The sequence below is a fragment of the Barbatula barbatula genome, assembly GCF_947034865.1.
Source record: "Barbatula barbatula genome assembly, chromosome: 18".
Classification (NCBI taxonomy): domain Eukaryota; kingdom Metazoa; phylum Chordata; class Actinopteri; order Cypriniformes; family Nemacheilidae; genus Barbatula; species Barbatula barbatula.
In genome coordinates this window covers 19,918,401-19,944,274 of record NC_136781.1, presented here as the reverse complement: position 1 = coordinate 19,944,274, position 25,874 = coordinate 19,918,401, and the positions used below count along the sequence as shown (strand labels likewise).

General features: G+C 40.9%; 1 protein-coding gene across 3 annotated transcripts in view; it reads right to left on the bottom strand.

Moving 5' to 3' along the window:
• Positions 1-7,127: 7,127 nt before the first annotated feature.
• Positions 7,128-25,874, bottom strand: part of sybl1 (synaptobrevin-like 1) — a 38,184-nt gene continuing 19,437 nt past the window's right edge. For 2 of the 3 annotated variants that reach the window (XM_079479991.1, XM_079479992.1), the window contains exons 5-8: positions 16,678-16,768; positions 10,985-11,052; positions 10,808-10,900; positions 7,128-7,900 (exon numbers count right to left, since the gene is read on the bottom strand). In XM_079479991.1, the coding sequence (XP_079336117.1) occupies positions 7,832-7,900; positions 10,808-10,900; positions 10,985-11,052; positions 16,678-16,768 (321 nt within the window). In that variant the 3' untranslated portion in view covers positions 7,128-7,831. The remainder of the gene's footprint in view (positions 7,901-10,807; positions 10,901-10,984; positions 11,053-16,677; positions 16,769-25,874) is intronic. The other variant, XM_079479993.1, reaches the window with a different exon arrangement.

Below are 25,874 nucleotides of genomic sequence, written 5' to 3'. Positions count from 1 at the left end.
ATGGAAGCTGTAATTAGGGCCACATTTCTCTCTCTTTAAAGATCTGTGCTATATGTGTATGTATGTATGTATGTATGTATGTATGTATATAAATCAGCACAGACCTTTAAACAGAGAGAGATGTGACCCTGTAATTACTTTTCTATATGTATGTATGTGTGCGTGTGTGTGTGTGTGTCATATTTGTACTTTATAAAATCCCAAATGTTCATTTAATTTAAACAGCACAACCTTACTGCATAATAGTTGTCTTATCTGATGCCATCCCTAGGCTGATTTAAAAATGGAATTTAGGCTGCTATGTTTAACAGCGACTTAATTTTATTCAGGTGTGAGGATGGTGGATCAGGAAACCCAGGGGAAAGCAACATTAGGTGGAAGTGTAGAGGGAGCTTGATACCAACAGATTAATTTCTTAATATTATTAATATGGAAAAGGTGGGGGTGTAACGGTTACAACGATACACTTGTGACACGTTTCGGTACGGATCAGTACGTTTTAGATACGGCAAAAAGAAAGAAATGGCAGAGAAATTTCCATGAATACATTTTTATATTTGTGTTCATATATTATATAATTATGGTAGGCTTACATTAGCTGTCTGATATACTTTTAAAATAAACCTTTATTATTTCAAGCCCATACATGATGATGTCCGGCACACTTTTTATTTAGCGGGGGGGCCAAAACTGTTTCTTCATACCCCCTAACACTGGGTAGTTGCGCCCCTGACCTAGGGAATTGGCTACTCTTGTGGGAGATCGTCTCCTGCACGCTTCTCCTGTCGGTCTAAGTGGATTTCATCCCAGTACTCCTGTCCAGTCGGTCGTGTGGATCATGTCATCCCCACCTGTCGGTCTAAGTGGATTTCTTCCAAGCATTCATTCCCTGTCGGCACGGCGGACAGCCTGAGGACTTCCTTCCTGTCGGTCCAGTCATGCAAACGGACAAATCACTCTGCGGATTGCATGGTGGCATTTGCATGCCTGTGCTTTAACGAAGGATTAAAAGGACCTCCTAAGGAATATCCTTCTGTTCGCCCCAAGGATTGTTTCCCAGAGAATTCTCTGGCCCAACCTCCGGATTCCCCGCTGCCAGCGGGCGTCTCTCACCCAGAGCCCTGAGCTCGGATTGCGGCTTCTGCAGCTGGATTCTGTCCGAAAACTATTCACTATTTTGGTAGCACTCTAGGATACAGACTTTACTTTCCATCTAGTCACTACAACTGATGTCGTGACATTATACCACACAGATTTTATTAAAGAATTTGGTGGGTTCTTATCAGAACTAGTACTGGCTGCAGACAGAGTCCTTGTTGTTGGTGACTTTAACATTCATGTAGATAATGATACAGATGCTTTAGGAATGGCTTTCAAAGACACTCTTAACTCCATGGGCGTTAGTCAACATGTGTCGGGACCCACTCACCTTCGTAATCATACTTTAGATTTAATATTGTCTTACGGTATAAACGTGGGCGACGTGAAAATCCTTCAGCAGAGCGAAGACATTTTGGAACATTATCTGGTATCATGCTTGCTTCACTACCCAATGGTGGCAAATCAAACTCCAAGTTACAAATATTGTAGAACAATAACTTCGACTACAAAAGGTGCGTTTCTTGATAATTTGCCTGAATTGTCTCAAATCTCTAGCATGAGTAATAACGTTGAATATCTTGACTTTACCATTGAAAATATTAATGCCACCTTCTCGGAAACGCTAGACATAGTTGCTCCTCTGCGCTTAAAGAAGATTAAAAATGACAGACTGACACCGTGGAATAATGAACTCACTCAGGCTCTAAAGAAAGCGGCACGAAAAATGGAGCGCAACTTTAAGAAAACTAAATTAGAGGTATTTCGTACTGCCTGGAAGGATAGTATTAAAAAATACAGGAAAGCCCTAAAAACGTCTAGATCTGCCTATCTTCATTCCAGTAACCTTGGAACAATGAGACAAGACTGGCTGAGAGTAGAGTACTGTTCTGCACTCTTTGATGCAACAAATGCATCAGTTGTTATTGGAAGTGTCCCTGGTTCCGGTTGATCTAACTAGTGCAGCCTAGATCTTTGAAATATATATATTATGATAGTGTAGTGTATGCAAGATTAAAAAGATGCGTCTTTAGTCTAGATTTAAACTGACAGAGTGTGTCTGCCTCCCGGACACTGCAGGGAAGACTGTTCCAAAGTTTAGGCACTAGATAGGAAAAGGATCTGCCGCCTGCACTTGATTTTGAAATTCTAGGTATTACCAAATGACCTGACACCTGACAGCGTAGTGCACGTGATGGACTATAATACGTTAGAAGTTCTCTCAAGTAGTGAGGAGCTAAACCATGCAAGGCTTTAAAAGTAATAAGCAAGATTTTAAAGTTTATGCGATGCTTTATAGGTAACAATAACAATAATCCATTTCTCTCCACACAAAACATGAGGCACTGCTATGACACTGTCACAAGACCAAGAAAGACAATGACATGATGGGGCAGAATCGTGACAATAAGGTTCGAGCTATCGATACCCGCAAAATTGCCAGACTGGAATTTTCCAAAATTCATATTGACACGCCACAATCCTTCTGGGAGAATGTCCTTTGGACATATGAGTCAAAACTGGAGGTTTTTGGCAAGTCATGTTCTCTATGTTCACAGACGGAAGATTTTTGTCCATGACATTTTCATGTGTTTTATTATAAACAATATTACATTGAATAAAAAATGAAAAGCAAAGTCTGATTTCGATTAAATATGAAATAAACAATGGTGGATTCAAATTACTTTTGTAATTTTCAAGTTATTTCAGAGAAAATTGTGCATTCTTCGTTTTTTTGTGGAAGGGTACCAGAAAATTTGAGCACGTCTGTATAAGCCAACTCTGGTCTCTCACCAAGACACATGTGCTGTTCTCCACTGTTTCTCCTCCAGAAATCAATTTGTCTCCTCTGACTGTTGTTCTGTCTAATACTGTATGGCTGTTTTCCGCTGTTTTGTATAAATGTTATTTTTTACAATTTCCTCAGCATTTTTTACAATTTCCTCAGCATTCGAACTGTCATTGCGATAAATTGACTGTGCTCAGTGGCGTCACTTCCAATTTGACAGTTTTTAGATAACATTTTCTCACAAAAACGACTCCAAAAGTATATTTTAAAGTATTTTTCTATATATTGGGTGCTCGAACTTGCAATATGCTCTTTAAAGTCTCACATAGAGGAACACACCCCAGATAACTGCAAAACAACATTTACATTACATTTAGCAGACGCATTTATCCTTCAGGGATATGTCATACAGGAGCAATAAAACAATAGGTGCTAATACAAAGTGACTAGTTTCATCAAAAGCTAGACCACTATCTGTTGAGAGAAAAAGAGAGGGTTAGTGTACATTTTCTTTCATTTGTCTGTCAAGTATTCACAGAAGAGATGGGTTTTAAGTCGTTTTCAGAAGGTTGTGAGAGATGTGGTTGACCGGATCGAGTTAGGAAGAATGTTCCAACAGAAAGGAGTTGTGAAGGAGAATGAGCTGGAAAGCATTTTACTGCCCTTATGAGAAGGCAATACAAGCCGCCGCTTGTTTGCTGAACGCAGGGTTCTTGATGGTGTGTACGAGGGTGTGAAAGTCTGCCGGTGCAGATCCAGTGATAGTCCTGTAGGCAAGCATCAGTGACTTGAATCTGATAAGGGCTTCAACCGGTAGCCAGTGGAGAGAGATAAAATGAGGTGTCATATGAGCCCTTTTGGGTTGTTGGAAGACGAGGCGTGCTGCTGCATTTTGAACCAGCTGGAGTGGTTTGATAGCCTTTGCAGGAAGACCAGCAAGGAGAGCATTGCAGTAGTCCAACCTTGAGATTGTTATCTGTTATGTGAGTTGCTACAATGGCATCGTCTGTGTGAAACGAGATGCAGATTTAGGTGTCGTCAGAATAAAAGTGATACGAGAAGCCATGTGCTTGTATGATGGGGCCCAAGGCTGTAGTGTAGATGGGAAAAAGCTGCTGTCCAAGTACCGATCCCTGAGGGACCCAAGTGATCATGTGGTGAGCAGTGGACAGCAAGCCCTCCATGACACCCTGAAGGATCTGCCGGAGAGGTAGGATTTGAACCAGCGGAGAGTGGATCATCTGGTAATTGACAGTGTCAAACGCGGCAGGTAGGTCAATTCAAGCCAGCTTTATTTATAATTTATAATTATTTATGTGGCCTAGTGGTTAGAATTTTGGGCTTGTGATCAGAAGGTTGCCTGTTCAAATCTCAGTGCCAGTAGGTCATGACTGAAGTGCCCTTGAGCAAGGCACCTTACCCCTGATTGCTCTGCAGTAATGTGCCACTGTAAAAAAAAACTACTTGTAAGTCGCTTTGGATAAAAGCGTCTGCCAAATCAATAAATGTAAATGTAAGTCAAAACACAGGTCAAATATCAGACATACTATAACTTCCTCTATGCAGTGTTAATTAAATAAGACTATAAAATTCTAGCAGCCCCTGAGGCCAGGCAAACATTATTCAAACGGTGGCGAGGGACCCAAAACTCCATTGGAGAAGAAAAAAAACCTGAACCGGGCCTGACCAGGGGATTCCAGTTCCCCTCTGGCAAATGCTGCAGCATCTGCACAAGCTCGACAGTGCTTGCACAACAAGGCAAAATAAAAAAAAATGATTTAAGATTATCATTAATAATCTATTAGCGGCTGAAGTTTCAGGACCAAGGTTTTAGATTCTGCCTTGCCTAGCCGCAGTACTTCTGTGACCAATAGCAGTGCCGTCTCAGTGAAGTGGTTTGTTTTGAAGCAAGAATGCTTGTCATCCAGTAGTTTGTTCTGGGATAGGTAGGAAGACAGCTGGTTGGAAACTGCCCTTTCAAGAGTTTTAGCAATACATGGGAGGAGAGAGACCAGTCTGTAACTGTCGGTAGTAAAGGGGTCCAATGTAGGTTTCTTCAGTAGGGGCAGTAAGTGCCGGTGAGCAGGGAGGTGCTGATGATGTGTATGAGTGCAGGGGTGAGTGTGCTTAATATGGCCTGAAGGGGATGGGAGGGGATTGGGTCAAGGAGACGAGTGGTGGGGTGGCTGGAGAGAAGTCTGGTGACTTCAGTGTCAGTCAATGGGGCGAAAGAGGATAGTTCGATGTTCCATTTTATAATGAACTGGAATTACTGTAGAACATTATCCTGTTAAGGATAAATAATAAAACATTTATATTTATTTTAAAATGTTATGAAATGTTATACAGTGCCCTCCACAATTATTGGCACCCCTGTTTAAGATGTGGTTGTGGACTTCCAAAAATTCTCCTTTTTTTAAAACATAGAACCCAAATGCAAAAAAAGAGAAAAGTCCAACCATTCATTTAAGTACATTACTTTGGTGGTAAAAAAAATCACACATCTACAGAAAAAAAACTTGGAATCACGTGTCCCACAATTATTGGAACCCCTGATGTTCATACTTTGTACAACCCCTTTTTGCCAACAAGACAGCACTTAATCTCCTCATATAACAATTCACAAGATTGGAGAACACAGAGAGAGGGATCTTCGACCATTCTTCTTTGCACATCTTTCTAGATCATCCAGTGTCCTGGTTCCTCTTTTATGCACTCTCCTCTTTAGCTCGCCTCACAGGTTTTCGATTGGGTTGAGGTCTGGGAGATGGCAATGGGAGGACCTTGAGTTTGTTACTGCTGAACCATTTTTGTGTAGATTTTGCCATATGTTTTGGATCATTATCCTGCTGAAAGACCCATGACGACCCATCGTCAACTTTCTGGCAGAGACCATCAGGCTTTTATTTAAAATGTCCTGGTAGTTCAAAGCGTTCATAATGCCATGCACCCTAACAAGGTTCCCAGGGCCTTTGAAAGAGAAACAGGCCCACAGCATCACAGATCTTCCACCATAATTCACGGCGGGCATGAGGTGCTTTTCGGCAGACCTGGTTAGTGTTTGTTGCCAAAAAGCTCAATCTTAGTCTCATTTGACCAAAACACACGATCCCAGTTGAAGTCCCAGTGCCGCTTGGCAAACTCCAGACGTTTACGTTTGTTAGTGTTAGTGAGAAAAGGCTTTTTTCTTGCATGCCTCCCAAACAGCTTGTTGGCATGTAGAGAGCGTCTGATGGTTGTTTTGGAGACTTTGTGACCCCAAGATGCCACTCTTTGATGCAATTCTGTGACAGTGAGCTTAGGACTTTTTTTTACTTCTCGTACCATCCTCCTCACTGTGGGTTATGGCAAGATAAACTTGGGACCTCTTCCAGCCTTGTTTGTCACTGTTCCAGTTGTTTTAAACTTCTTAATGATTCCTCTGACTGTAGATATGGGCAATTGTAGAGTGGCTATTTTCTTGTAGCCATTGCCTGACTAATGAAGGTCGACACACATCTGCCTTACTTGAATGGTGTGTTCTCTTGTCTTTGCCATGTTGACAAATGGGTAAGAGAATTAGGCCTCTGTCACGTCATATTTATACCCCATGGAAACAGGAAGTCATGAATTACTAATTAAAAGTTCATAGATACCCTGACCAACTTTAGCGACTACAGAAAAATATATTAAATTTTTTTTAAATTTTCAGCGGAACTGTTAGGGGTGTTTTCAAGTTTTTTTCTTTCTAAATGTGTGATTTTTTTTACCACCAAAGTAATGTACTTAAATGAAAGGTTGGATTTTTATCTTTTTTTGCATTTGGGTTCTATGTTGTTTAAAAAAGAAAGGAGAATTTTTAGAAGTCCACGACCACATCTTAAACAGGGGTGCCAATAATTGTGGAGGGCACTGTATATATATATATATATATATATATATATATATATATATATATATATACACTTTGCTTGAAATTAGTAAAGCATATTTTTAGTACATTAACATAAATCTTTTTTCCCCTTCCCAAATTCTACATTTACATTCAATTATTTAGCAGCCACCCTTATCCAAAGCTCTATTAAAATCCCAAAATTAAATTATTTTTTGTTATTTCCATTAGACTAAGTGATGATAATATATGTCTATAGACTATAGTTAAACTAGAATAATTTATTTTCATTATATATTTTATTTAATTATAATGCAGTTCTGGGGGGATGCACACCTCCAAATAAAAAAAGAAAGAGCAAGCACGACAGTAGTTTATACCTCAATTTCATTTAATTAATTTTTTAACATCACTATTACCCTCTGTTTGCTCCATACCATGAAAGTTCAGGTGAAGAAATACATTTTAACCAGGTTAGTAGGAGATCTAATAAACTATTTAGCCAGAAATGAAAATTCTGTCTTTAGATCAATGACAATCGGAAACAGTTGAATTAGTGAAATATTTACTGAAGCTTTTGTGTGATAAAACCTTGTCCTTCTCTCATTCAAAGCAATTCTATACAGTAGATTCATAATTGTTTGTAATACAGTGAGTTTTATAAATTAATTAAATTATTTTGTCATTGTCATTTTAATTTTTTTTACAGTATAATAACTACAGTCCACTACTGTTGTTTCATGAAAAAAAGAAATTCAGAAGAAAAAGAATTCAGAGTTAGAATATATATCACAGTAAGTTTATGATTATGTGAATGTTTAGGTAAAACACTTTAATATCCCATATATTATATACCAGTGGTATAACTGCATTACACACTTTGAAAGAGAGCCCAAAAGACCCAAACCTATAGGAAAAATATAACAGAGACAATGCGTGGACCGGAACACAGAAGAACTCTGCTATTTGTTTGGTTTCTTTCTGTGTGTCAGAATCTCTTTGAAAGTGCAAATTAGGATAAATTAAGCTGGAGAAAACTAATGGTGTTTAGACTATGGAGATTCACACATGCTCTACTTCTTTCGACAGCTCGGCCAGCTGAATCCTCCACAGGCAGCGGTCACGATTACGTACAACACCACCTGAGACAAAAAACAGGAGAAAAAGACTTAGAAAATAGATAAAAGCACCCCTTTAAAACAGAACAGAGAGTAGTTCCAAGTCTTGTTTTAGTTTTTTGGTGCTTCATCTTCATCATATCATCTGTATTCTACACTGCTTTATCCATTCTCAAGGCTGTTGAGTTCCTGGTTCTATGAAGTCCCTCCATTTTAAACACTCAGATTTGTAAAGCTGACCCAGTCTGTCGGTTACCCGCGAGCTTCCAGTCATGCTTGTTCAAAGAACATATTGATTTTCTGACTAGAGGTGTACAAGGTCTTACACTTATTTTTGTATTATTGATGTAGTTACGTTGTAAAAACATATTTTCTGTGAGGTTTGTGATGTACAGGCCAGAAAAGGTTACTTTACTTTATATCCTAGATGTTGAATTTACTTTTACAAATGTGTAAAGTTTGGATGTTGGGACGGTGTGTTGAAAATCATTTAAAAGTACATGCCAAAATGCAGCGCAAGATATTTGAAACACTGGACAAGAAGCTCGTCACTTAGTAACCGTGCAAAGCATTAATTTATGCTGAGCATTTTGATAGAAGTCGGAGGCATGTACTTTTAAATGATTCATTAATTTATGCCTTCAATGAACTGCATGTCTATTACGCTTTAACATGTTAGTTTAGCACGTCCAGATTGTGTTGCTATCTCCTCTGTGCTGCCGCATTCATCAACACACCACGCATCATTTGTCAGAACGCCATTCTCTCATACACACGCAGCTGTAGGGTAACGGAAGTTGGACATTACAGTTTATTACGTTGAAAATAGGATATTTTTCTATTCGCTTCAGAAGGCCCCATGGAGCAGTTACCCCTCTACTACCGACAGTTACAGACCTGTCTCTCTCCTCCCATGTAGCAGTTTTTTTATTGAAGAATACACTTTTTGTGTCTGTAGCGAGTTAGGCGGGACGAGGTCTCGTATCACGGAGGAGATTGTGGAGCATAAAATGGACGAGCGATCGGACTGTCAATGAGAGAGGACAGGGCTCGAATTGGTGTTTATGTTTGGGGGCCGGCAGTCGACCGTGAGGTGATTGGCGGTCTTTCATTTATGTGTTTATTGTTTGTTTTATTTGATTAAAGTTTGTTGAATGTTCGACGGTTCCCGCCTCCTTCCTTCCCTTCTATGGAACTTGATTACAGTGGCAAAATCTCATGCACCCATTTATAAGCATGGAAGAGCAAAGATAGATGGTTTAATAACCCCGACTGTATTCGTCTGAAAGAAGAATTTCATAATTTAGTAATTGTACATTACAATTATTATTTTAAAAGAGGGATAGATAAGTGCCTCGTTTATTTGTACATGTATATAGATACTTTGTTACCTCAAAGTAATAGATCAACCCTATGAATACATTCCTCCAAGGATATAGGCTATAATAATTTTTTTACTTAAGACTATTTTGCAAATAAAACTTTATTAAACGGTTTTAGTTGTGCTGATAATTTTGCCATCTTTTGTATGGCATTCACAGCTACTAGCATGTAGGAAAAGCAAGAGCATCAGTCAGGTGAGAAAAAGTAAAGCAAAAGTACTTTGCTACTTCCCACAAAAAGAAACTAAATAACATAATTAGTAACGTTTTATGGAGTTACTCGATATTGTAACTAGTGACTTTTAAAAGTAACTTCCCCAACATTGTTTGTTTCGCTTTTCAAGGTTAAAGTTTAATCTCTTAATAGGAAATGTTCCTCTTTTTGGCCGGATTACGTTTCTCCATGTCGCAAAATCTAAGGGCGAGGCTTTTACACCTTGAATTTATAGGGGCGCGATTTGTAAATGAGGATCGATTTCAGCTGCCACATTTACGATTATTCGTAGGCCGGAATTGGCCGCATACGAAAGTTTGACACACCTGAGAGTTGTCGCAAGCAGATTTTGTCACTTTATGTACGCTGGTTCTACGTTCGTTTGATAAATGAGGGTCATCGAGTGGCCCCTCCCCATTTCAAAATAACTAATAGCGTTTTGTTTACGGCAAAGTCAGTCTGGCAAAGCTGCATTTAACAGCGTGATGGCCACAGTGGCGTTAAAGTCTATTGAAAAGATTAGAAACATCAGTTATACCAGTGTCATTTGAAGCTTGTTATTAACACTGGTCATTTGTCATTTCCTTTACTTATCAAGGCTGCAATGTCTGATCTCTTCGATAGAGCCTAAACATTTAATATTCTGTGCAGACTTGGAAGGGGTAAAATACATTTTGTTTTCTCAGCGGATTTGCTCGTATGATCGGCAGATATGATCAGCTCTGTGTTATTGTGTCTCTTAACCGGAGGACACTCAAGTGCAACTGCTCGCGTGAAAGTGACACGAAATTAAGACTTCATTGTTAATGTTTACAGTGTCTGGATCATACACTATCTACAATCTCGTCCACTATGCCTCATTCACCATGTTGGACATAAAAAATGTTGCTGATATGATAGTAAGTGGGGCGGATAGTGAAGGGGGCGGGACTCTTCTGATTTGATTGGACAAGAACTTTGACTAGAGGCTGAAGTGTAGCATGATGTCATGAAAATTCTAATATTTTTTGAGCACACATGCCAGACTGTCAGTTTTGAATGCGTATATCTTCTAAATGCAACTTTTGTAAGTGCTTAAGATCAGTTTATTGACATTTTTAAGGCTAGCTGTTTTTTAATAAAAGGAAAAAACACTTTCATTTTGATTTCAGTGTGGGCATTAAAGGGGAAACAAGCAAATCTCACCTTTTCCTGAGAAGACTAAATAAATTATAATATTATAAATACACAATAAAATGAAAAACCTAGAACTAGTTCTATACGTGTTTCTCAAATGAAATAAGGTAAACTCATGCATTTGTCTATTACAGTGTTGCGATGGGCTTCAGCACTTACCAGTACAACTATTATGACAATAAAGGTTAACTTTAGGTTCTTCATACACATGGCATGAGCCAGGTTACGGCTTGTTGTTTTAAAGGTGACAGACTGCATGTACAAGAGAAATTACAAGAGTTAGCATGCATATCAGGATACAAGATACAGAAAACAGAAAACCCAATCCAAACTCACAGAATCTACCAAATTCTCAGTTTTATCGATGAGCAGCTCCAGCTTCTCTCCTCTCTGTGCAACAAGATCTATGGGGACACAAAACAGCACATTTTCAATCAAAAGTCAACAATGATATTTAGTGTTCGAATTGTGTCAAAGCTCTTGGGGGTCACCTTACCAGCACTCAAAAAAAAAAGAATTGACGTAGCTGCTAGTATCACATCAATCACATGATCATATTTTAGATCACAGTAATTTGACCACATTACATGCATAAATGCCCTTAAATTGTTGATAATTCATTAAAAGAGATCCACAGGAGGGCGATATTGAAAGATATATTTATAAAAAAAATTACAGTGACCATGATATCAATCTTGCTGTATTTTTATTTTATTTTGCGTTGTAATTTTTTTATTCACAAAAACACATTTCTCAAGATTTTGCCTAGGTTCGATGTCTTTCTTGCAGAGATTTCGCTTACTGCTAAATCTATTAAACTTATTGATAACAATATGAATAAGTTTTTTTATTAAAGAAAAAAGTAATCTAATTGAGATTTACCTTTTCCTTTAATTTTCCTTTTTGTTATTTTCTTGTCCTTTGAATCTTGTTCTTTATGTTATTGTACTGCAGTGTTTCTTTTTTATAGTAACTTGAAGCGAGTGTGGGAGAGGACGTGTTAAAGTCAATAGTGGCTGTCGGTACAGTGCTGCCAAACCAGCCAGTCACCGTATGCAGAAGCATATGAGCATTTTAAATGTAATTCATATCGTGATAATGTAGATCAAATGCATGAAAATAATCCATATGAACCAATTCAGAATAAGACAAACTATTGTCTTAACCTTGGGTGAAAGCAGAAGGGTAACTTTTTTCGTCCAAGTAAGAGCTCAGGTTTAAAGAAGGGGGCACAAAATAATCTCGGGAATGCGAGTTTTCTGAGGGAAAGTAAAATATTCTTGAGTTTTGCAAAGGAACTTCTTGGGGAGAGCAAAATAATAAATAAAAAAAAGATGCTCATCTATTTTGAAAATGTCCATAAAAAAGACTTGCATATCAAAATTATTTTTAAGATAAACACTTTCAATAAGAGAGGATCCGCGCTCTGCCAGTGTCACTCAGCAAGACATAATCTCTGTCTGTACAGGACTTCTTTGAACACAGTGTGGTGCGCTTGAGCATGCTTGAATTTTTCAGATACATATGTCGTTTTTATTTTGCGTCTGAACAGGATTTTTCTTGGGCCAAAATTGTTTCGGTTGTGGCTGACGGAAAGCCAATACTGACATTAAAACCAATATAAATGCAATAAAACATTTGATATATCATTTTATTCAGTTGTTATTATTTAGTTTTACAATCTCTTCAATGTTATATAATGGGTATGAAATCATGTGTTCCCTTTCTGTCGGTCTCTCGACGTTGTGTCGACAGAATGGGGTTTGACTTGAGAACCTATCATCTCTGACTGAACAGGCCAATGAAAATTTGCCAATGAAATTTGCATGCTGGTCCCCACCCGGATATCCGGGTATAAAAGGGAGCCGGCGTGCTGCATTCATTCACCTTTTGTTCTTCGAAGCCTTTGCATCCTGATGCTGACGACTTCGTGGCTCTACTACTGTTGCTGGTCTTACGACGTGGTGCAGCGGACTGTCCCTTCTTCTGTGACTTCCCCTGGGCGTCTCGGCAACTTCCAAAGCTTCTCTCTAAAAGAGTTAATTTCTTCAGCGTGGCATGTCCCGCTGTGCTCGTGGGTGCAACGCACTCATCGAGAAGAGGGACGGACACGATGTCTGCCTCAAGTGTCTGGGACTCAGGCACGCTGAGGCAGCGTTTGTGGATTCGTCATGCCCGCACTGCGGGCGAATGATGATACAGACGTTGTGGTCACGGGTGGCTGTGTTCTTTTGGGAATCAGTCACCACCTCGAATGCTTCCCGTCCCGCGGCAGCATGGGCATCAGCCCTGCCGTCCGCCTCGGCGAGCAACGAGGGTGATAGGGGGATCACCGTTAGCCTCAATCCGTCAGCCCCTGGCTCGCGGACCGTTCACGCCCCGCCTCGCTCGTCTGACCGTCCCGGAAAAGGCGGTACGCCGCCTTGCTCCTCAGTCACGCACTCGGACATGGGGCGTGACGGCGATGAGATGTTGCTTGCAGCATCGGAGGGCGACCTCTTGGCATCCGACCCCGACGACTCCTTGGAGCTCCCTCCTCCGGGGGGTCGAGCTCAGGAGGAAGCGGACGTTGAGATGTCAACCATGCTTTCCCGGGCCGCCACGAGTATTGGGCTGCAGTGCACCGCACCGCCTCTTCCCCAGCGCTCGCGGCTGGATACGTGGTTTCTCGGCGCCGGCAGCGACTCTAAGCCGCGGTCGGCCCCGGTGCCATTTTTCCCGGAAGTGCATGATGAGCTCAGTCGGACCTGGAATGCCCCCTTCTCGGCGCGTGCACGTCAGACTAGCTCGGTCGCCCTGACCTCCCTCGATGACGGGGCAGCTAAGGGCTATGTCGATATTCCCCAGGTGGAACATGCAGTCGCAGTACACTTGTGCCCGCAGACAGCTGCCACCTGGAGAGATCGACCAAGGCTCCCTTCCAAGGCGTGTAAGTCTGCTGCCCAGCAGCCCCGCCCCTCTACGACTCAGACTCCGGCTCCAGCGCCCCCTGCACAGGCGGCCTCCCGGAGAAGGACGTCGAAGAGGAGAGCACCATCCCGTCACCAACCTCCGCGGAAGCAGAAGCGTTCCTGACGGGATGAACCCAGGGAGATCGAGTTCACCGGCCTGACCCAAGCAACTACATCGCTAGAGGGTTGGACTGGTACGGTACCTGCCCCGTCCCAGCAACACCAGCCGGGCCCTTTTCAGGGCCTGGTGCCCACATTCTCACAAAAAGAGCTTTCTCTCTCCCTGGGTCTTCCTCACAGCCGCTCTCACCCTTCGCAGGACGGTGCTCGGCAACCCCACGTTGTGTCCCGGCGAGACACACGGGCGGTTGTAACCCTCAGTGGCCACCAGCACCCTCAGTCATACGGTGCGGTGTGCCACGGTATCGCCAGGCAGGCATCTCGGCAGAGCCGCTCTCCTCCCCGGGGTCTCCCCCAAGGCGAGGGAGCCGTACTGCCAGCCATCGAACCACCCCTTGCGGGGGCAATGAAGCAGATCGAACCTCTGGTCCCCCTGTCTCGGTCCCTGGGAGCCTGGCTGGCTCTTCCCAGACCAGCACGGTGGCTAGAGAGGACGATCCGTCTCGGCTATGCGATTTAGTTCGCCAAGTACCCACCCAAGTTTCGGGGGATCCTCTTCACTTCAGTGGGAGGGGTCGATGCTCCCGTGCTTCGGGCAGAGGTCACTACACTTCTGGCGAAGGGGGCGATCGAGCTCGTCCCTCTGGCCGAGATGTACTCCAGGTTTTACAGCCCGTATTTCATTGTCCCAAAGAAAAGCGGCGGGCTGCGCCCCATCTTAGACCTGCGTACCCTGAACAAGCACCTACACACAAGCTGCCGTTCAGGATGCTAACGCAGAAGCGCATCCTGACGTCCGTCAGGCGTCAGGATTGGTTCATGGCAATCGACCTGAAGGACGCGTACTTCCATGTGTCCATCCTCCCTCGTCACCGGCCGTTCCTGCAGTTCGCGTTCGAGGGACAGGCATATCAGTATCGCGTCCGACCATCCGTGGTCTTCAATGACCTTTTTACGGAAAGGGGTCCCTCTTGGGCAGGTATAGAGGTGCGTCGTGGTGACGGCAGACGCCTCCCTGCAGGGTTGGGGTGCTGTGTGCAACGGGCGCGAAGTGTCGGGTCTGTGGATGGGCCCCGTCTGCGCTGGCATATCAATCGCCTAGAGTTGTTGGCGGTGCTACTTGCACTGAGGAGGTTTCGACCTCTCGTGCAGGACAAGCACGTGCTGGTCCGGTCGGACAGCACGACTGCCGTGGCGTATATCAACCGACAGGGTGGTATCCGTTCGCGGCAGTTATCACAACTCGCCCTACGCCTCCTCCTGTGGAGCCAGCAGGTGACGAAGTCCCTGTTAGCCACACACATCCCTTGGCGACCTGAACCAGACAGCCGACACGCTCTCTCGTCAGTTGACGCCCCGCGGAGAGTGGCGGCTCCACCCCCGCGCAGTTCAGCTCATTTGGGTGCAGTTCGGGCAGGCACAGGTGGACCTGTTCGCCTCCCTTGACGAAGGACCTTCTTTCGCAGGGGAAGGGCGCGTTATGGCATCCGAGACCAGACCTCTGGAACCTCCATGTCTGGCTCCTGGACGGGACGAGGAGATCCTGAGTGGTCTACCCCCAGCGGTGGTGGAGACCATTGTGCAGGCTAGGGCCCCGGCCAACAGAGGTTGGCGCACTGGATCGTGGACGCCGTCACTACGGCTTACCGATCACAAGAGCTCCTGTGCCCGCTTGCAGTGAGGGCGCACTCCACCAGGGATGTGGCCTCCTTGTGGGCACTGGCTCAGGGCGCCTCTCTGGCAGACGTATGTAGAGCTGTGGGTTGGGCTATGCCCAGTACCTTCGAGAGGTTCTACAGCCTCCGCGTGGAACCGGTATCAGCCATAGTCTTACAGGACACCGCCAGGTACTTGGGCGAAGAGCAGGCATTCCATACATCACTAAGCACTCCTTGGGGGCGGTTCGGGCGGAGCAGCCCTGCCTCCCTTGGCCTGTTTTTGAGCTCTAGCAGTGGCTCTAACAAGGCCTAGTGCTCCACACGTAGTAACCCCCCCATTGGGCGTAGTAACCCCCCCATTCCGTCTGATGTCTTCTCATGAATGGCTCTCACACGATGGCCCATGACCTCTCCCAGGTGTACTTTCACCTGCTCGCGACACCCTCTCGTGTCCTCATGTCTCCGACGTGCTCTCCCCTATCCGGCGAGACCGTGTGTGGCGTTTTCCGAGGAACCCCATTCTGTCGACACAACGTCGAGAGACCGACAGAAAGGGAACGTCTCGGTTACGTATGTAACCTCCGTTCCCTGATGGAGGGAACGAGACGTTGTGTCCATGCCACAACGCTGGCCGCCCGCTGCAGCAGTCGGGGCACGATCCTCAGGCTCCTCAGCACAAAAGGTGAATGAATGCAGCACGCCGGCTCCCTTTTTTACCCGAATATCCGGGGCGGGGACCGGCATGCAAATTTCATTCGCCAATTTTCATTGGCCTGTTCAAGTCAGTCAGAGATGATAGGTTCTCAAGTCAACACTATCCTCCTTTCTTGTCATCTTTGCAAAAAAGGGTTTATTTTTTTCCACTGGCATTTTTCTTTACCAGACTTAATATATAATTATATCAGAATTATAGGACATTAAAAAGCAAACTACTATTATTAATACTATTATTTTCACTACATACAATTTAATCAAATTAGCAGCTGGCTAACAACAACTTATGATTTTCTCTGGTTTTACCGCTCTCTTGTCTAATCGGCGGGTCGGGGGTAAGGTAATATAACAGTACATTCTGATTAATTGCGGGTGGGTCAGGGGTGGATAAGATCAGTCATTAATTTCAAACTTTTGCGAGAGCGTTTAAAAGCATATGATGCCATCTTCTCTTTAATGAACAACCAGGGGACCCCCAAGTTCATTATTTGACCCCTTATAAGGGGTCCGGGACTCCCCTAGTCCCCCCCTGAATTTGGACACTGCTGACATTTGTTAACCTGAGAATAAAGCAACTCAGTCTTACCAATGTTGCGGACCATAATGCCTTTCAGGTCATCCACCTGCATCTGGGTTTCTGTCAGACTGTCGGAGCCTTTAGGGTCTGAGTGATGTTTCTGTCAATAGTGCAAAAAAAAGCAACAACACAAAGCTGACTATTTACAATCATTCACTATGACGTCTGATATCTCCTTCTCAGGGCCATATTTGGTTAAATTATCTTAGAAATAAGAAAGAACACTGGGTTGGATGATACAGCTAAAAAAAGTTATTAATATAATGTTTCATATCATTCGATATTGATAATTATTAAAGAATTTTTATTGCTTTTACTAAGACCAGTATAAAATAATCTTTGAATTTTATCACTGTATTATTCAAATTTTAACTGTATTTCTGTCAAAAGCTTTAGTATTGTATAGACTCATAACACAGACAGCAACGGGTTTATTAGGTTACTGTTACTTTTAGAGCTGATGCTGATACACATCCACTGTTAACATTCATTGTCTGTTAAGACCCAACTAGGGTTGGGAAACAAAAATCAATTCCAATTCAGAATTAGAATCGGATGGTTAGGAATCGAAAATAATAATAATTGGATACTTGAAATAAAAATTAAAATCCCTGGTGAGAATAATCATATTTTTACTATAGTAAGCATAGTTTAACTACAGTATTTACAGTAAACCGAAACCACACATTTTGGTAATACAAATAGTAATAATTCAGACAAAACATGGTTGCTATGTGTATACATACAGCTTTCATGTAGCTCAGTGTTTAGACCATGGGTTCGATCCCAGGGAATTGCACGTAGTCTGGTACAAATGTATAGTTTTATGCAATGTTAGTCACTTCGGATAAAAGCGTCCGACAAATGCATAAATGTATGTAAAGTTATGTTCAAAATAATAACAGTCCTAATCACTAACCAGATCAGTCACTGTTTTTGGTAGAAATTATATTAGAAAATGATTATTATTATTATTATACTAGAAAACCAACATACCCAACAGTCATGACAAACATGCTGCTAATTCTGTGTAATTTTCATCAACGATTGAAAAGGGTTTGTTCAAAATAATAGCAGTGTGGAGTTCATTAGAGAGGTAAAACATTCTGTGAAAGACTGGTGTCAAACAAGTGGCCCTTATTTAAGGACGAAGCCAGCAAATGTTGTACTGTGCATTTCTCTCTGAACATCTAGTAAACTGGGTCGTTCCAGAGAACGTTAAGAAGAACAGCGTACTTTGATAAATAAAATTTAGAGAGGGAAAAACTAAAAGAAATGCAGAAAATGATAAGCTGCTCAGAAAAAATTATATCAAATGCTTTAAAATGGCAACCAAAGATAGAATTGGAAGAAAACGGAAAACTACCTTTCGAATGGATTAAAGAATAGCCAAAATGGCAAAGACTCAGCTTTGTTCCAAGGTGATCAAAGAAAGTCTGATGTTACCTGTGAGAACTGTAACAATTAGAAGAAGCCTATGTGAAGCCAACCTATCAGCAAGAAGCCCCCGCAAAGCCCCATTATTGAAAAAAACCATTTGCTGAAGCGGTTACAACTTGCCAAAACATTGACTGGCCTAAAGAGAAATGGCGCAATATTTGGTGGACTGATGAAAGCATGATTGTTCTTTTTGGGTCTAGGGGTTGCAGACAGTTTTTCAGACGACCCCCAAACATTGAATTCAAGTCGCAGTACACTGTGTAGACAGTGAAGCATGATGGCCAAAGCATCATGATATGGGGATGTTTCTCATACTATGGTGTTGGGCCTATTTATTGGATTCCGATCATGGATCAGTTTGAGTACAGTAAAATACTAAAAGAGGTAATGTGGCCTTATGCCAAAGAGGAAATGCACTTGACATGGGTGTTTCAACAAGACAACGACCCTAAACACACCAGTAAGTGAGTAGCATCTTGGTTGCAGGCAAACACGATTAACGTTATGAAGTGGCAAGCCCAATTTCCAGAATTTAATCCAATAGTAAACTTGTGGGGTGACATCAAAAATGCTGTTTTTGAGGCAAAACCAAGAAATGCAGAGGAATTGTGGTCTGTTAGTACAATCGTCCTGGGCTGGCATACCTGTTCACAGGTGCCAGAAGTTGGTCGACTCCATGCAACACCGATGTGAAGCAGTTTTTAGAAACCATGGCTACCCAACTAAATAATAGTTCAGTGATTCACAAGAACGATAAATCGTCAAGCATTTTTCATTTTATACAGTAAATGTTTGACTTTGTAAAGAAACATTTAGACACTGCTATTTATCTGAACATTACTTTTTCTTTACTTTCTGTAGCAACTATTTTTTTTAAACATGAGTTTTATCCAATGTATGAGAAGACGGCAGTGATTTCAGTCATCAAGAGGCTGCGACGTCTGTCAGTAGATCGGGTGGCGATCCTCTCATGTCAACTTGCCGAATACAAACTCACTAAAACATTGTAAACTGTGTGGCTTTGAAACAGTTTTTAGCCTTTAGGTTGTGGTAAGCTTATTAAAATAAAAATGATTTGCAAACCATTAAATGCATTATTTAACAAATACATATTAAAAGAGAAACTTTTTTTATTATTTGTCTGTCCTTCATTCCTTTAGTGTGCTCTTTTGAGAAGATCTTCAAATATTACAAAATGATAACTCCGTGTCTGATTTGTGCTCAAAATCTGAACCCTAAATTGAAATAGCCATTTAAATTGTTTTATGTTAGATCACATTTGATCTATGTCTTAATTATGTTGTATTTGGAATGGACTAAATAACAAATTATTTTTATAAGATACATTTTAAAAAAAAAATGTTTTAATTCCACTATATCACAGATTCGCGCTACCTTTGTGTGTTCCACACAAACTGATTACCTGTCCCACATTATTGGGCCCTAAGCTGAATTTTATTTGGGGCCCCTAGGTGCGCCCCAATACAACTATTGTCAATACTTGATTATTTGCACACAATAAATCTAACACACACAATTCTATTAGTTGTTGCTGTGTTTGGGATGTCAAAATCTCATAAAAACAAACACATGAACACTTTCAAAACCACACAGTTTGCAGTTTTAGTGTGAGAATGATTTATTGATATTTTATCTTTGGCAAGTGTATTTACTTGACAACCATTACATTAATTTCCAATATGAACACATTTATTCTTAGCCTTATCGACAATAAAATGCTAAATGGACAGATATTACAAATTACCTTACATGAATCAACTAAACTACATATCTTCCATCTGAAACGACATTTTGTTGTTTGCATCAGTGGATACTGTCAGACATTTCTATTGTTAAACACAACACAGTTGTCAAATATTGAATGTTTAGCCACTTACATTGTGTTTTGCACAGAACTCTTTTAACTTAAAGGGGTCAAATGCCGAGAATACGTGTTTTTCTGTGTCTTTGGTGTGTTATAAGTTGCCCATGCATGTATCAGACATGTTCAATTGCAAAAATGTAAGTGTCGGAAAAAAAGATGCATTCTATCTAAAAGCGAATGCTCACCCAGACCTGCCTGAAACGTGTCGTGTAACCACACCCCCACAAATCTATGTCATATCGTGGTATGATTTGACTAATACTGCCAAAGTGTATATGCACGTAAGGTGGCGTACCTGTAAGTACAATTGCTCCGGAACCTGATGTTGGTTTAGGTGGTTTATTATGGAAGCACATTGGTTGCAATTTCATTTTGCAACTTAGAGCGCTATAAATATCTATTTAAATAACATGTTTGGGGCCCGAAAAATGTAATTGATATTATTTAATTTTAATTTTCATGTTATTTAAAATGTATATTTAAATACACAATTGCATTGTCATTTTACATAATGCATTGCATTTTGCGTATTGCCTTTCAAATTGAAAATTGCAACCCCTGTGCTTTTAGGTTTGGTATCTTTGGTTCGCTGTTAAAATGCTAGTGTGAACGCTAAGAGAACCAGGAATATATATATTTTTTTTTTGGTCCGGACCAAAAGCACCAAACGAACCGAACTTCAAGTATGAACACGCCCTATATTTACAAATGATTAAACCAAATGGCGGTTTCATGGCATTTGAAGATCGTGTCTTAACTTAAAACCGAAAGTAAACGTGTTTTCCTTGCAGAAGGGCTGCAGAAGTTGTGCTAATAAAGTATTTCAAATATTTTTTTATCATACTTGCTTTTCCTCCTGTGTTTCAGACGTAAAGTAAAGAATATCCTGAAATGGCCTTGCCCCCACCAAGAAAACTTCTATCAAAGAGACTTTGGAACAGGCGAGTAGCTGCACCATCTCTCACAAATGGAACACAACTTCATTCTTTACAGGAAACACAAATCCCAGCCTGCAGCATCCCAGCACCAACACCAACTCCCTAAAGACCAGTTCAGCCCAGTGGGTTAGCAGAATGGGATGGATTGTTTGTTCGTATTCTTACAATACGGGAAGAAATGAAAGATTGTCAAAAGGTGCAGGGTAGCATAATACGGTCCATTCTGCAGCAGAGAGAAGCACACAGTGTTTTTCCTGTCTTGCCTGAGGTGGTCACCTTTCCATTAAAGAGCTTTTCTAAAGTAGAGGATGTGTAGTTGAAGCTCTGCGAGTCTGACGTCCAGAAAAATGTGGTCAGTGTTCTTAAAAATTAGTACAGAGTTGTAGAATTATCCACTGACTTCACACACTCTAACCTATGCACATTAATATGCATGTTGTTTTCCTTTGTGTAAATATACATTGTCAACATTAGGTCTCAGTCCTGGGGGATATTGGAGGTAGGAGCCTTGACGAGTCTGTCCGAAGAACTAAGATGTATGTAACGTACACCCGGAGCAGTGGGCAGCTATCACTGCAACGCCCGGGGAGCAAGTAGGGGTAAGGTGCCTTGCTCAAGGCACCTCAGTCGTTACCTGCCGGTCCTGATGATCGAACTGGCAACTTTCTGGTCACGAGTCCGACTCTCTAACCATTAGGCCACGACTAGTTAAACTAATTAGACAAAATACAGATAATCACCTGTAATGATATGGATCGCTAAATATTAGATCTCTCTCTAATAAGCACTTTTTGTTAACGATATGATAACAGATCATAAAATAGACATGCTCTGTCTGACAGAAAAATGGCTACAGCCAGATTATTATATTTCTTTAAATGAGTCTGTCCCCCAAGATTATTATTATAAACACGAGCCTCGCCTAAAAAGGCACAGGGGGAGGTGTTTCTGCACTTTACCGTAACTCTCTTAGCATTTCCCAGAAGTCTAATCCTAAATGCAATTCTTTTAAAGTCATATTACTCCATGTATCAACACCTAATACTAAGGATAAAACATCTTTAAACTTTATTCTGGCTATTATATATAGGCCTCCAGGGTGCCACACAGATTTGATTAAATAATTTGGTGGGTTCTTATCAGAACTAGTACTGGCCGCAGACAGAGTCCCTGTTGTGATTTTAACATCCATGTAAATAACGATACAGATGCTTTAGGAATAGCTTTTAAAGACACTCTTAAATCCAATAACTATGGTGTTTGTAATGACAAATCACCTTTCCCGTCATTTCAACCTCACTGGGCGGCATGGCAAACACTCATTTCGGACCCTACAACTTTTTTATATCTTGTATGGTATGAATACAAATCAGCTTCACTTACCTAGATCCTTAAACAAAGTTTTGGTAAATGGTAGTTTAGAATGTGGTTTCAATCTTGATTTACATTTCTTGGGGGGATTATGCTCATGTAACTTGCTTGGTTCCAACATACTTATTGACAGTTATCTCCTGTTTGATTCAGTAGCATGCCATACTTTATATTAATTCGTTATTTCGCTTCACAGGTAGCCTGAAGCAGAACCCTTTACTTAAAGCTGTAAGCAAGAAAGAGGTGGAGACAGCCCTTGGTAAAGGGTTCACAAATGTGAGAGCTAGAGATGCAACCGTGCCCTAAGAGCCCAGTGGAACCATAAGAAGAGGGCAATAAGGTCAGAGCAGTAAGTCATATAATCTATTGTAAAACTGAGAACTGCACAATTTATTATATTTTATTTGCTATTTCTGTTTTTGCTTCTCATGTAGAGGCGTGTCGTCGCCTTGGAATTATAAGGTTCTCACTACAAAGTAGAAGTAAATTTGAGATGTTTTTGCATTTCATATAGAAACAATTATATGGGCAAGAAATCTCTTTTAAATTGAACATAAAGAAGACAGAGACCCTAAATGTATTCTAAATGTACAATATCAACATTTTCTGAAACGCAGATAAAACCTTCTGATTCTGAAAAATCACCTTTAGTTAACAATTATAAGGTTCTATTTGGCAAAACATAAATTAAAGCAATACATTTTCAAGTAACACAAACAGTTTACTCCTAATAATTGTTAAAACATACAATTACTGTTGTAATAAGGTGTTGACTTGTATAAAAAGTTACATTTACTGCTTTTTATGACATTTCATATTTTATGAAAGATGGCCCTAAAACAAAAAATTTCTGGTATTTTTTTGCGATAACGATACAAATGACAATATAACTAACACCATCCACCGCAGTTTTTTTGCTGCAAGTAACACTAGATGCATGTAGTCTTGAGCCTCAGAAACAAAGAAATGAGTCAGGAGAACTGAAGAGGAGAAGCACCAACATGGACCTGATAGCCTATTAGTGTGTACTGGATTTGAGCCACAAACATTGTGCTATCAGGGATGTGGATAAAAATGCAGATACAGTTAAATTTTCAAATATTTCATCTTGTTGGTCAAAAATTATAGGTATATTCACTTTAGTAACATCTTTTTTACATTCAAAGTGATAATTCAATTTAATTTATATAGCGCTTTTCACAATTAAATTGTTAATGTGATAGTAGTGAAGTAATTCTGTCATCATTTACCCTCTTGTCATTTCTAACCTGTATGACTTTCTTCTATAGAACACAAAAGAATGTTGGCAATCGAACAAGGTAACCTGTAGTGAGGTAGGCGGGACGATAGCCAGGATTCGAGGCAGGTGCATGAGTGATAAGGCTGCAAATCAAACTCCTTGTAACAAATATGGTGGAACAATAACTTCAACTACCAAAGGTGCTTTTCTTGATAATCTGCTTGAATTGTCTCAAATCTCTAGTATGAGAAATAACGTTGAAGATCTTGACTTTACCATTGAACCTTTTAACACCACCTTCTCGGAAACGCTAGACACAGTTGCTCCTCTGCGCTTGAAGATTAAAAATGACAGCCTGACACCGTGATATAATGAGCACACTCAGGCTCTAAAGAAAGTGGCACGAAAAACTACTTCACAAATAAAATCCAAGATATTAGAGAAAAAAATATAACTATGCAACCAGAAGTGAAACCCGCTGTGAAACTAACTACAGCGCCCCTAAGGAGAAATTGCAATTATTTTCTACCATAGATCCCGATGAACTATCTAAAATCATTAGATCATCTAAATCAACTGCATGCATGCTAAACCCTATACCTACAAATCTACTGAATGAGATGCTCCCAAAATTATAGATCCTCTTCTTAGCATTATTAACTCATCTCTGATACTAGGACATGTGCATAAAGCATATAAGGTGGCTGTTATAAGGCCCTTGTCAAAAAAAAAACATCTCGACCCTGGAGAACTAGTTAACTACAGATCTATATCGAATCTTCCTTTCATATCTAAAGTTCTGGAAAAAGTAGTCTCAACTCAATTATGTTCCTTCCTTCAAAGGAATGACATCAATGAAGATTTCCAGTCTGGATTTAGAGCACATCACTGTACTGAGACTGCTTTGATCACAAATTGAGATACAAATGATCTGCTTTTGGCGTCTGACCGAGGTTGTATCTCCTTATTGGTGACCACAGCACGCTCCTACATAGACTCGAAAAAAATTATGTCGGCATTAAGGGAATAGCTTTGAAATGGCTTAGATCTTATTTATCCGACTGTTTTCAATATGTAGCAATAAACAATGAGGTGTCACGCAAATCGCAAGTCCAGTATGGTGTACCACAGGGCTCCGTCTTAGGGCCTACGCTCTTCACATTATACATGCTACCTCTTAGAGATATAATAAAGCGACACAGAGTTAGCCTTCAATGTTATGCTGATGATCCAAAAATGCGGCAGCTCGAGTTCTTACACGTACAAAAACAAGTATGAGCATATTGGCCCTGTTCAGTCAACCTTGCGCTGGTTACATATAAAGGATCGCATTAACTTTAAAATCTTGCTTATTGCCTATAAAGCACAACATGGTTTAGCTCCTCACTACTTGAGTGAACTTCTCTTGTATAATAGTCCTTCACCTGCACTACGCTCTCAGGTGTCCGGTCAGTTCGTTCCTAGAATTTCAAAAACAAGTGCAGGCGGAAGATTATTTTCCTATCTAGCGCCTATACTTTGGAACAGTCTTCTCCACACTGTCCGGGAGGCAGACACACTCTGTCAGTTTAAATCTAGACTAAAGACACATCTTTTTAATCTTGCATACACTAGACTATCATAATATAAATATTCTGAAGGTTTAGGCTGCACTAGTTAGATCAACCGGAAATCAGGAACACTTCCAATAACAACGGATGTATTTGTTGTATCAAAGAGTGCAGAACAGTACTCTACTCTTAGCCAGTCTTGTCTTATGGTTCCAAGGTTACCAGAATGGGCACTCGAAGGTTACCAGAGCGGGCAGGACGTAGTCCATGCCCAGACCTTACAAAAGCTGTGATGATAGAGCTGGATAAATAAGGACGCGGCGACTCTTCATTTTCAAAACTTCAGCCGCTATTAGATTATTAATGATAATCTTAAATAAAAAAATTGTATTTGCCTTGTGCAGAGGCTGCAGCTTTGCCAGTGGGGAACTGGAATCTCCTGGTTATGTTTTTTTCTCCTCCAATGGAGTTTTGGGTTCCTCGCCACCGTTTGCATACTGTTTTGCACTGTTTGTCTGGTCGGGGGGGGGGTGCTAGAATTTTATAATTTTAATTTAACACTGCATATAGGAATTTATACTCTGTCTGATATTCGACATGTGTTTTGACTTGCATAACCTTTTATGTTTTGCTTATAGAAAATATGTTTTCTTGTACAGCTGCTTTGTAACAATGAAAATTGTAAAAAGCACTACATAAATAAAGTTGACTTGACTTGATTTAATCCAAATGCATCTTTTAAATTTCAAAAAAAAATTATACTTGTTTTAAAATACAACCTT